This window comes from Caretta caretta, chromosome 4 (assembly GCF_965140235.1).
Source record: "Caretta caretta isolate rCarCar2 chromosome 4, rCarCar1.hap1, whole genome shotgun sequence".
NCBI classification, from domain to species: domain Eukaryota; kingdom Metazoa; phylum Chordata; order Testudines; family Cheloniidae; genus Caretta; species Caretta caretta.
The window spans coordinates 127842754-127855383 of NC_134209.1; the positions used below are offsets into that span (position 1 = coordinate 127842754).

The 12630-nt window shown below is 40.3% G+C and overlaps 1 protein-coding gene across 9 annotated transcripts in view; it reads right to left on the reverse strand.

Annotated features, from left to right (window-relative positions):
• Positions 1 to 12630, reverse strand: part of EVC2 (EvC ciliary complex subunit 2) — a 166545-nt gene that overhangs the window by 113403 nt on the left and 40512 nt on the right. For 4 of the 9 annotated variants that reach the window (XM_048848891.2, XM_048848890.2, XM_048848889.2 and 1 more), the window contains 3 exons: positions 10733 to 10792; positions 2254 to 2322; positions 1773 to 1907 (listed from right to left, as the gene is read on the reverse strand). In XM_048848891.2, coding sequence (XP_048704848.1) covers positions 1773 to 1907; positions 2254 to 2322; positions 10733 to 10792 — 264 coding nt within the window. The remainder of the gene's footprint in view (positions 1 to 1772; positions 1908 to 2253; positions 2323 to 10732; positions 10793 to 12630) is intronic. The other 5 variants (XM_048848894.2, XM_048848893.2, XM_048848892.2 and 2 more) reach the window with 3 other exon arrangements.

Sequence of the window (12630 nt, forward strand, 5' to 3'; positions counted from 1 at the left end):
AAACTGGTGCCAGCTAGGCCCTCTGGGCCTTTGAAATTTGATATGCTGCACAGGAACACTTCCCAGAACTTCTGTCCCCAAGAACAGGAGTCTCAAATCACCTACAGTAGAACCTCAAAGATACGAACACCAGAATTACAGACTGACCTGGCAACCGGACAGCCTGTGAAACCGGAAGTAACCAATCAGGCAGCAGCAGAGATTAAAAAAACAAAGCAAGTATTGTACTGTGCCTCTATTGCATCTTAAAGGTAGGCACATCTGGGCTACCTGTCCCCACCCAACCCCCATTCGTGGGGCAGCCACTTACAACAAGACACTGGGGCTGCCAGCCCAAGGCAGCCTGAGACAGCAGACCAGGAGCAGCACGGGGAGGGGGACAACACACACACACAGGGACAAGCTTGCAAACTCATGCTGGGGCTGACTAGATTGTTCAGCTGCTGCTGAATCCTGGCCTGGAGTGTCAGCTGCTGGATCTGAAGCCCAAACTGCGTTCCTGAGGTGTCCGTAACTCTGAAGTACTACTGTACTTTTCCCATACAGTTTTTCTGCGTCCCATCTAAGGTATGCCCTCCCTGTGTCACCCGCCTCCACTGGACTTTAGTGTTGGGCAACTCCCTATCCCCTTCAGTCAGTCAGTCTCAGACTAAAATGAATACTTCAGACAACCTGTGATGAAAGTAGCCATTTTTAGCAGATAGCAGCAAGCACCATACCCACCAGCAAAAACTAAGGAAGACCCTTAGGCAACAGCAGCTTCCCCTAGGTTGAATAAATCTGTTCTCCAAGTTCTAGTGTCCTGAACCAAACCCAAAGCATCAAAGGATTCTCCGAAGTATATTTGTCCCAGTGTGGTGCCTATCTGGTGTCCTCCAGATTTGCTGTAGTACAATATTTGCCCCAGGGAACTACAGCTAACGGGCTCTTCTGGATTTAAACCTAATTCAGACAGAAGGAATAAAACAGCCTCCAAGCCAGCCTCCCCCCCCCCACACACACACACACAAACACTCCCCCCGCAACAACAAAAATCCTACTTTACATATACCACAAACCTTTCTAAAAGCCTTCATTCAGCCATTCACCCTGGAGATTTAGCAAAAACAGTGAGAAAGCTTTAAGTTGTAGAAGTCAATAGGTGAGCCAAAAAGAAACATCATGTTAAATCTTCCAGTTTAGGAAATAAGACACAGTCACGCCTGCAGTTAGTATGAAGGAGGTATGGGTTGGCTTTAATACCACCTCCCTCCTTCCAGGCATAAAACTCACATTTGCTCAAACCCATACACATTTACATAGCTTGCCATCAAATTATCAATTATCCCTCATACTCATTTGATAGATTACAGTATACTGTTAAATTTTGAGGCCACCAGCAAAATCCACACTGCAAGCAAGGAAAGAACAGCTATTTATCTATTATCAGCATGTCTAGATTAGGAAAAATGGTCATGTTTTAAAATGTGTTAATAATTCATATATTTTTCAACACAATTTAACACATACTGTAGACATAGATTAACACCTTTAAAATTTGATAGATGATTATGGCCAGTCCTAGGTTCCCTTCTAAGGTTGACCACGCCAAACACAATGGAGCTATACAGATTTACATCAGCTGAGATTCTGACAATATTTAAATTTATCTTTCCACTGCCAACTTTTCAAAATTTCAGGCTAGTCACTGCATTTCTTAACACTGGAAACCATTTTGAGAGACCATTTATGAGAAGATGAGATAAAGTTTTATTGTAGAAAATATGACTCACCTGGTTTTTATTGAGAAAACTCCATTTTAATCTTCTAGTTTTGTAAACAGCAAAAAATGCAACGCATGTTAATACAAGAGAAATAACAAAAGCAACGAAGAATCCTGAAGCATGGATGCCATGGCTGTACAAAATCTGAAATTGAAAGAATGTAATCTGTAAACCACATTTCTTCCCAGAGATACATATGCATAAAAATTATGCAGACACAGATTATAGCTGTAAACAATACAGTAAGTTACTTTTAACAATCTTCACAAGAATATGGAATTACTAAGTAGTAAGACATAATTACAATAAGATTTTCAAAAACAGTTTATTTTTTCATAAATATTAAGGCCAGAAGGGACCATTATGATTATCAAGACTCACCAACTACATAACACAAGCTATAGAATTTCTCCAAGTTAAATATTAGGCAATGCAACTTTTGAGTGGCCAAATACTTATTGTCTAATTTTCAGAGGTGCTAAGCACTCACAGTTCCAGTTGAAGTTAATGGCAACTGGGAATGTTCAGCAACTTTGAAACCCAGTCTGAAGCTGAGCACCTGAAATTAAAGGCCACTTTTAAAAAATTTGCTCCTAAACAGAATAATCAGCAAGGTAAAAAGGTTTTAATCAGCATATGTTTGTGATGAGTGTTTTATTCATAAACGACAAAGCTACTCAATTTGGTCACACACTTATGCTAACTGCATGTGCCAGAATCAGGAATGGAATCCAGGAGTCAAGAGCCACAAGCCAAACTGCTTTCCTTTTCAAATATATCCTTCAATCACAACCTTCGGTTCAGGGTTTAGTTAACCTCTTTTAAATTCACTTTGTTTCTATAAAATGGGCATGTCTCACATGAGAATGGGAATATACAACTCAACTCTGAGATCTTTGGATGAAAGGTAACATATAGCCATTGTGATAATGTTTCATTGCAGAGGAATCACTTTTATCATGTCCGCAACTTTTAAATAACTACATGCGATCTCTAAGCATGGTGCATTCTATTTCTTAACATGCCGCCTGGTAAGCATGGTGCATTCAGTGTGAAAGCACTCCATGAAGTCAATGGCAACTGTGTTTGTGTGAAGCATTTATCAAATCTGGCACTTGTTTTCAAATGGATTTATGTCAGTCTAAAAGAGCAGAATTTAGTACCTTATATTCAGGTTTGGGCCAAAATCCTGCAAACTTAACTCACATTTTGACTGTTTAATATATTTAATATATTTCTGGACTATGGTCCAGTTCACTAAAGAAAGAATCATTCCCAAACCTAAAATAGTCTATCTAAGTTCAAATTTAGTAGCTTCTTTGTATTTAGAAGATACTTGAACTATTAACACAGGCCATTAATTTGCTACTTTATGAGATTTAGAAAGTGGGTCCCAAGGCTCAATTCACAGTATTGTATTTGAAAAGCTCTTGACTGACAATTAATCTAATTGACAAAAATCTGTATTATTTTCAGTCATGCTTATTCTACAATAATGAAACACCTGGAGTATTTAAATCAATTAGTACAAAATGAGTTAAATAGTTATATGAATAATTTTCCTATGTCTTGAATCCTTTCATATGCCCATCAATGCCTGAAATTACTAAATGAAAAAAGTACCAACAGTCATTTACCCATTTCACTAATAAATTACTAACTTCTTAATATCTAGAAGTTTTTTCTCATCTTAAATTTCCTCCTTTCTGAAGTTCAGCCAGTTACTACCAGTTATGTCCCTTTGTATTATCTTCTACTCCTAAAAAGTACATTCAGAAAGTACAGGCTGATATTAATACCACTCTTATCCCCCTCCTGTTATTATCCCTACTCCAAACCCCACACTAATCTTTTTCTGGGTTTAATTAAAGTTACTTTTTTCAGCACAGAAATATCAAATATTTGTATCATATTCATTTGTAACATTATTGTATAATGTCCAACAACTCCTCTCTCTTATGCCCTTCACAGAGCTGCAGACTTATATCTCCTCCACTCCACACACACTTTGAATAGTCACTTAGCTAACCTATACATACTTATATCTTTTCAAAAATATTTCATCATATGTCAATTATCTCCAGTCCTCTAATTACTTAGGTTGCAGCGCCTTAAAGCGACCGGCACATCCCTCTGGCAGCAGCTCCTAGGCAGGGGGCCAGGGAGCCTCCGCGCACTGACCCTGCCCACAGGCTCTTCCCCCACAACTCCACACCGGGGGACATTAAGGACAATGACGGCTTCACATTGTGAAAGCCAAGCTAGCTGTATGTGTAGCTAAAATGGTCATAAATGTTCTTTCCTCTTGAAAAGTTCTATTACTTTATTGAGTTTTAAACGTATTTTCTTTTATATTGCACTGATTTTTCTTTTCAAATGATGTTGTTACTGAATAAAATTCCATTATTTGGAACATAATTCATCTTTATTAGTTCACAACAAATGCTGCAGGGTGCCTAGCAGTCCCAAAAACCTCCACTTACTTGTTACTGTACAGTGTGACATAACTCATAGGATCAATGACATATACAGTGTAATAATAATAAATGTACAGTAAGCACCACAAAATTAATAACTGCATTGACAGTGTTATATTCATAGATGTACATCAAGCACTATACAATTCTTAACAGGCGCCAAAACTGCAGGGAAAGGTAGAGCACAGTATACCACTAAGTGTTACTGAAGCTCACTGTTAAAGAGCTCCTTCCAAGCCTCCATGAGCCACATTGCTCTGCACTGAGCACTTCATTGAGCTCTTCTAATAGCCCTGGTGTCTCGCTGTTCAAACTCAGAGCTACTCTATCTCTCTCTGCCCTCCACTCCAGCAGCAATTTTTCTCTCTTTGCTTTCCCCCCCCCTATTATGCAGGCCACAGGAGGCACCCATAACCACTGGGTTAATTTTCTCTCTGAGATCCAATCTTGTGAATAAACAATGCCAGCATCCCTTCCATCGACCAATACGACATTCCACAGTCATTCTGCACTTGCTGAGCCGGTAGTTGAATCTTTCCTTGCTTCTATCAAGTTGGCCAACGTACGGCTACACAACACACAGGAGCAAGGGATAGGCTGGGTCCCCCAGGATGACTACTGTCATTTCAACATTGCCAGTGGTACTCTGGAAGTCAGGAAAAAAAGTCCCGGCTTGTAGCTTTCTGAAAAGTCCTCTGTTCTTAAAGGTGCGAGTGTCATGCACCTTCCCTGATCAACCCACACTAAATTTGGTGAAGCATCCCCAGTGATCCACCAGTGCTTGCATAACCACAGAAAAGTAGCCTCTCTGTTGATGTACTCTGTGGCAAGGTGGTCTACTGCCAAAATAGAGCTGTGTGCGCCATCTGTTGTTCCACCACAGTTCAGAAACCCAATTGCTGCATATCCATCCACTACATCCAGCACATTGCCAAGAATCTGTCTTGCATAGCAGGTGGCAATAAATGGCCCTGCATGCTTGCATGACAATTGCTCTCACGGTGGATTTTCCAACTCCAACCGCATTTCCCACTGACAGGTAGCAATCTAGCATTGCAAGTTTCCACAGTGTGATCTCCACTTGCTTCTCCATTGTCAGTACAGTTCCCATTCTGGTGTCCCTGCACTGGAGGGCTGGGGCAAGCTCAGCATGCAGATTCAGGAATGTGGCCTTGTGCATCCAAAAGTTCTGAAGCCACTGCTCATCATCCCAAACCTGCATTACGATACAATCCCATTGGCCAGGGCTTGTTTCTCGGCGATGCAATGTCTGCAGTTGTTCCATGACTGCCACCAACAACCTTGAACTGGTTCTCGCTATGTCCCACAGAAATCTGTTCTGCAACAAATCATCATGTGCCCTGATTATTCAGTTATTCTTGCAGCTCTGCAAAATCTGGAGGCTTGCATGTCCTGTGCTTGCAACCCTTATGACAACAGTGAAGAGCTGTTCAGGCTCCAGGTTTCTGCCAGAAATGGCAGGTAGCGAGGCAGGCCATGTGAATTCATGTGGTTTTGAAAAAATTATGGGATATAGATGATATTTTATGGGGTGGAAACAGTTGCATGCTGGGAAGTCGACCCCTTGCACCCTGTCACCTCTGTTCAACTTGTGGCCCCACCATGCATTGCCACAACTTCCCAAAAGACAGTGGGCTGGACAGTGGCAGCTTCCACACCGGGATACCTACCCATGGTGCACTGCACTGTGCATCAATATCAGAACTCTTGGTGAATACCCACAGCACCGACGCACAGAGACAAGTATGCATGCGCACAAGAGATATACTAACTGCAGCAGTAACCAAAGTTTGTAGTGTAGACATGATCTTAGTCAAAACATTGAAACAAAGTCACCATCCACCATTAAGCAATAGGTTTCAGAGTAGCAGCTGTGTTAGTCTGTATTTGTAAAAAGAAAAGGAGTACTAGTGGCACCTTAGAGACTAACCAATTTATTTGAGCATAAGCTTTCGTGAGCTACAGCTCACTTCATCGGATGCATTCAGTGGAAAATCTCCTCGTATTTTCCACTGAATGCATCTGATGAAGTGAGCTGTAACTCACGAAAGTTTATGCTCAAATAAATTGGTTAGTCTCTAAGGTGCCACTAGTACTCCTTTTCATTAAGCAATAGAAATTCAGAGAACCCTAAGAAAGGTGGTATGGGTAATCAGTTAAACAACTGCTTAACTAAGGTTTATTTTTTGCCCTCTCTCTTACTCCTGCTACTCATTCATGGTGTGAACTTCCAGAAGTCATTATTGATCTGGTTTTCAGAGATGCTGCACTCCCTTTGACTTGAATGGAAGCTATAGGTGCTGACAATGATGGAAAGTCAGGCCATAGGTGTGCACAGTATTTATTATTATGCCCACCATGAGATGCACATAACAGGAGAACTTTTTGCGTGCAGTTTTTGCTATCTAAACAGCTTCTTACTTAGCATTAAAAACATTCAGCCAGAAACAGAGGCAAGCAGTTTTCACAGACCCTAATGAGCAGAGTTGCAAGGCATCTGCATGCCACTCAAATAGCACTCACATTTTTTTCCAGGCCATGGAACTAACTTGTTTTAGGCAACCAAGCATTTTACTCCAGTGAAGCAAAAGAGAAAATATACAAGGTTTATAAAACTTTAAAGAGTGGCATGTCAACCACGTAAGGTTTCAGAGTAGCAGCTGTGTTAGTCTGTATCCGCAAAAAGAAAAGGAGTACTTGTGGCACCTTAGAGACTAACAAATATATTTGGGCAGTAATTTGACTTTTAGCACAGAGTGCTAAATAATTAATTCTGTATTTATGATAGCGCCATGTTTTAAGTTAGTCCCAAAGAGCTGTCAACCCTCAAATGGTCTGATTACTTACATGGTTGAAAGAAAAGGAGTACTTGCGGCACCTTAGAGACTAACAAATTTATTTGAGCATAAGCTTTCGTGAAGCTCACTTCATCGGATACATTAGCTTACGAAAGCTTATGCTCAAATACATTTATTAGTCTCTAAGGTGCCACAAGTACTCCTTTTCTTTCAACCATGTAAGTAATCAGACCATTTGAGGGTTGACAGCTCTTTGGGACTAACTTAAAACATGGCGCTATCATAAATACAGAATTAATTATTTAGCACTCTGTGCTAAAAGTCAAATTACCGCCCAAATATGTAAAACCATTGCCTTCACATGGATTGCATGCACTTAGATTTGAGCAGTCTTGCATATAAGAAACTAGACCGGGAGCATTAGTGACAGCTGTTGTTAAGGATGAACTACAACCCACCTCTCCTTTTTTCCATTACTCATAGTTTTCTCATGCAAATCCGATTTTTTCTGAAATGTTTCATGCTTGGTCTCAGCCCATAAGGAAATATTGTGTGTGGAAAACAAAATCCATTCAGCCTTTTTGAGCTCTATAAATATATTTTTAAACAACAGAATATACCACATACTTTCCCCTTTAAGTTCTAATGACAAATGTGCACGTGTAGCCCAAAAAAATAGTTGAACCAGTTTTGTTCGAATATCGCCTGTTTTGCAGATCTCAATGAGGTCTAAGAATCAGGCCAGAATTGGAAAATAGTAGTACAGAAGTTTGAAGTTATAGTAATATTCTGCGGGAACTGCAATACTAAATCAGACCAGCAGCCCAGCACCTTGTCTCACACTATGGCTAGTAGCAGCTGCTTCAGACGAACTTATAAGCTACCCATAAAGAATGTTTTTCTTAACCCTGTCAGTTAATGAATGACTAATGCCCCTTAGCAAGAGAGCTTAGAACCTAAATTTTTAAAAGTTCTCTCTAAAGTAACTGTGAATACTGTTGTTATCCATTTAAATGCCTATTTTTTCAAAAAATTCTAAGCTCTTATTCAGTGGCACTAAGTCCCCCACCTTAATAATGCACTATGGGAAAAATACTTCACATTATAAATTTTAAATTTTTTGTCTTTCAATTTAACTGAAGATCCCTTCTTCTTGTATTATGAAAAAAAAATGGCAAATAAGAGTTCCTGATTTACTTCCATGACCTGAAGAAGAGGTCTGTGGAGCTTGAAAGCTTGTCTCTTCCACCAACAGAAGTTGGTCCAGTAAGAGATACTGCCTTACCCACCTTACCTCTTCCAATATACCAATCATTATTCTGGTTACCTCTCTCATGCACCATTTAGCTGTCCCATCTCTAAACTAAAACAGTTCCAATATGCACACTTTCTCCATAAACAGCAGTCTTTCTAAGCCTCTAAATCATTTTTGTGGTCCATCTCCTGACTCTTTCTATTTATGCTCTATCAATGAGCATTAGGGTAGGAATAAAATAGATGGGAAAAGGAGAGCAAAAGGAAACCATCTTATTAACTTATTTTTTTCAATAGGACAAAACACTGATCACCTTGAAAGCAGCCAAAATTATATTACATACAACAAATTACATTAAAAGAACATTATTTAAATTGCAAAGTCAAGCACTCAAAAGCTAGGAAATGCCAGAATTAAGGTTGACTGTGCAACCTTAATTTGGTCCCCTTGTCTCTATGCATTATTTATACAGTGCTTAATTATATGGTTACATATTATTTTCCCCACAGGATCCCGATCCCAGCCTCATTCAGTGAGTAGGGGAGATGGTCCTCACTTAAGGAGCAGCTATTCAATATTTTGTTCTAACCTCCTTTTTAAAGCAACATTCAGAGAACCCTAATTCTGGAACTTTTGAGTGTTCAGAAATTTCAAAAGAAACTTAGGCACTTAGGAGCTTAAGGGTTTGTCTACATGGCCCCGCAGTTTGGACCAATCAGGTGTGAACTGGAGCACACACTAGTGTGCTGCACTGTGCTATAACTGCCCTGCGTAGACCCTGTGGGAGTGAACTAAATGGTACCTCGTTTGCATTATGTAGTCCTGTAAACTTTGAGAATTAAACTAAACTGAATTAAGGCCACTTTAATTCTGAGTAAGAGCATACATACAGGGGTTTAATACCGTTTAACTAACCCACCTTAAATTCACACCTTTAGTTAATTTGTATTAACCTTCCTGAGTGTCCCTGTTTCGACAAGTCCTTAGGCTCCTCAGTCCCTTTTGAAAATGGCACTTAGGTGCTTTTCACTCCGAATCTATAAAATATTTTATCTGCCCTGGAACTTTTCTTTACTTTGTAAAAATATGAAATCAGCTCAAAGGTCAGCCAACATTTACTGGTGGCAGAAGAAACGATTTCAATTTTGAAAGTTACCTGGACATATTGTTATCCCTTTGGCTTTGAGAAATCCGAGACGGTGGAGTATTTGCTAGTAATTCTCTTCCCCATACAAATCATACAACAGAAAAGAAAATATCAAACTCGTACAGTAGCCCTTTAATTCTCACTGTTCTCTTTCCTTGAAGATTCCATAACTTCACCTTCACAGTGGAATGCCAATTCCTGTTTACTCAGACACTGCACAAATGCTGCTGCTTTTATGCAGTACGCGTCTGCAATATTTCCTCTCCATTTCCACTTGTTCGGCAATTGTCCTATCTATATGACCTTTAGACTTTAAATGACACAGCCATGGCAACATAGCTTTGCGGTGAAATAAACTATTTTCTACTGCCTGAGTGCAAGTGATCAGTGTTCCCACCACTCTGGCCACCACTACTTAATAAAGATTCCCTACAATGAAACAGCCTGCATGGGTAACAAAAGGGGGAGGAGATGGGGGAGACAGAGAATGAGTTTAGGTGAAGAAATTACTCTAGCAAGGTAAGCGATAGATGCAGCGAGACGTTCTCTAATGGAAAAATGAGAGACAAACAGCACTGCTTGCTAAAATCAATGTTATTCTGCAGGCTTATTTGGACCATTAGCAGCCACATACGTCACTAGTAAAAGAACAGAAATACATATTGGAGGCATGACTGATCAAAGAGCAGGATGGAAATTAAACTATTCCTTTTCTGCTGAATTTTTCCCCATCCAGTCCCCCAGCACGGGTATTAGAATCAGCATAGTGTGTAGTGCCACTCCTTAGTAGCTGTAAGACAACTTGCACCCTTCTGGAATGAGCACTGGAAACAAAAAACCCAATTCATGCTGGATATGCCCAGCAGCAAGTTAGCATGCTCGTTGCCATTCTCTGGGGTTGCACAGCCTTCCATTTGGAAAACTGGATCTGAATATAGCATAAAGCCACATAGCTTCTACATTAAGAATTCTGGTGCTTAAATATAAGCCTCTCTTCTGCCTGCTCTGTTTGGGTAACAGAAGGAAAAACCTCATTTGCAATTCACAGTCATAAGCATTGGCCAAACAAAGCAAAGGCCAAATTGTGATTGCCTTATTCACACAAGTAGTTCCTTAATTTAATTCCTGTAACTGACTTCAATGGGACTAATTTATAAGTAAAAGAGTCACAATTTGGCACCCAGAAAGCACTTTTTTACTACCCAAAAGAGGTAAGCAGAGGAATCCTTAGAAGTACCACATATAGTCAATTATCTATGATTCAGTGTTACCTTAGTCTTTTCCTCTCCTGTTATGGTGAATGATGCAGTCAAACTATGCTGTATTTTGTTCTGGAAAAGATATAGAAAAGTATCACAATATTATAAAACAAACTTAGCTTAATTTATAAAATTGGCATACTGTTCAATTACTGTACAGAAGCTTCCTTCACACACAACTCAGAGGCAAACGTTTTTATTAACTATTATCACCATTTATAACTACAAAAGTCTAATAGAAAAATGCAACATACTTATCTACTGCTAATAGGGAGGGAAGCAGCTGTTCTATGGGGCATATTCCCCTCCTAACTGTCTGGCCCCACAGAAGTTAATGGTGCTCCTCATAGCATTAACTTCTGCCTGGAGGAGTGAAGGTGAATCCAAAGGCAGCATGGCTCCTAAAGGAACCACAGTAGAATCATAGGGCTAGAAGGGACCACAAGGATCATCTAGTCTAACCCCCTGCCAAGACGCAGGATTTGCTGCGTATAAACCATCTGAGACAGTTTGTTCCATTGTCCTACTTTTTCTTACAGTGAGGAAATTTTTCCTGAGCTTTAATCTAAATCTGCTATGCTATAGTTTGAACCCATTCAAAATCAAGTTGGTTTGGCATGATTTGTTCTTAGTAAATCCATGCTGGATGCTAGTGATCACCCCTTCATCCTCTAGGTATTTGCAAATTGAATGTTTTATACATTGCTCTAGTAGCTTTCCCAGTATCGAGGTCAGGCCGACTGGTCTATAGTTTCCCGGCCCTTCCTTTTCCCCCTTTTTAAAGATGGTCACTATGTTAGCCCTTCTCCAGTCTTCCAGGACCTCTCCTGTCATCCATGAGTTTGTCAGTGTTACTGCCAGAGGCACTGAGATTTTTTCAGCTAATTCCTTCAGCACCCTAGGGTGAACAGCATTCAGCTCCACTGACCTGAATTCATTCAAATTGGTCAGAAGACCTCTGATGAGTTCTTTACTTATCTCAATCTGCATTCCTTCCCCTTTATTGTCCAGGGTAACTTTGTTAGTTAGTTGTCTGGTCACATATTATTTTTTGTGAGAAGACTGAAAAAAAGTTGGCATTGTGAAGCTCTGCCTTCTTATCATCTTCCATTACCAACTCCCCTTCTCCATTGACCTACACCATCCCTGATCTTTCTTTTTTGTCTGACATATTTGAAGAACCCCTTCTTGTTGTCTCTAACATTTCTTGCCAGCTGTAACTCATTCTTTGCCTTAGCTTTCCAGATTTTGTCCCCACATGCTTGCGCTATTCCCATGTATGCTTCCTTGGTGACATGCCCCTCCCTCCATTTCCTGTATGTATCCCTTTTGTTTTTTAGATAGCTAAAAAGCTCTTTGTGCAGCCACACTGGCCTCCTGTGGCTCTTCTTCTCTTTTCTCTGCATTGAAATAGCTTGAACTGCCAGTCCCCTTCGACTCCTTTTCTTTCAACTAGTCTAATTCAGGGGTTCTCAACCTTTTTCTTTCTGAGGTCCCCCCCGCAACATACTATAAAAGCTCAATGGCCCACCTGTGCCACAATAACCAATTTCATGCATAAAAAAGCCAGGACCTGCATTCATCATCATCACTCCCATAACTGCATTGGTCGTTGAGGCACCATTATCGATGAGCAATCAACCAATTGTCTCCACCCCTGACAATTGTGTGTCAGTGCTTGAGTCTCCGAAGTCCATTCCTGTCCACTCTTTTACGTTGTCAGTCCATCTCTTCTTCTGTCTACCTCTTCTTCTCTTCCCCTGTACTGTCCCTTGGAGGATGATCTTGGATCGGCCAGATGATCTTGTTACATGGCTGTAACTTCAGCCTGCACTTCTTCATGGTCGTCAGGAGGTCCTCATATGACCCAGCGCATTGGGTGATGATGTTGCGGACCTCTTCATTAGTGA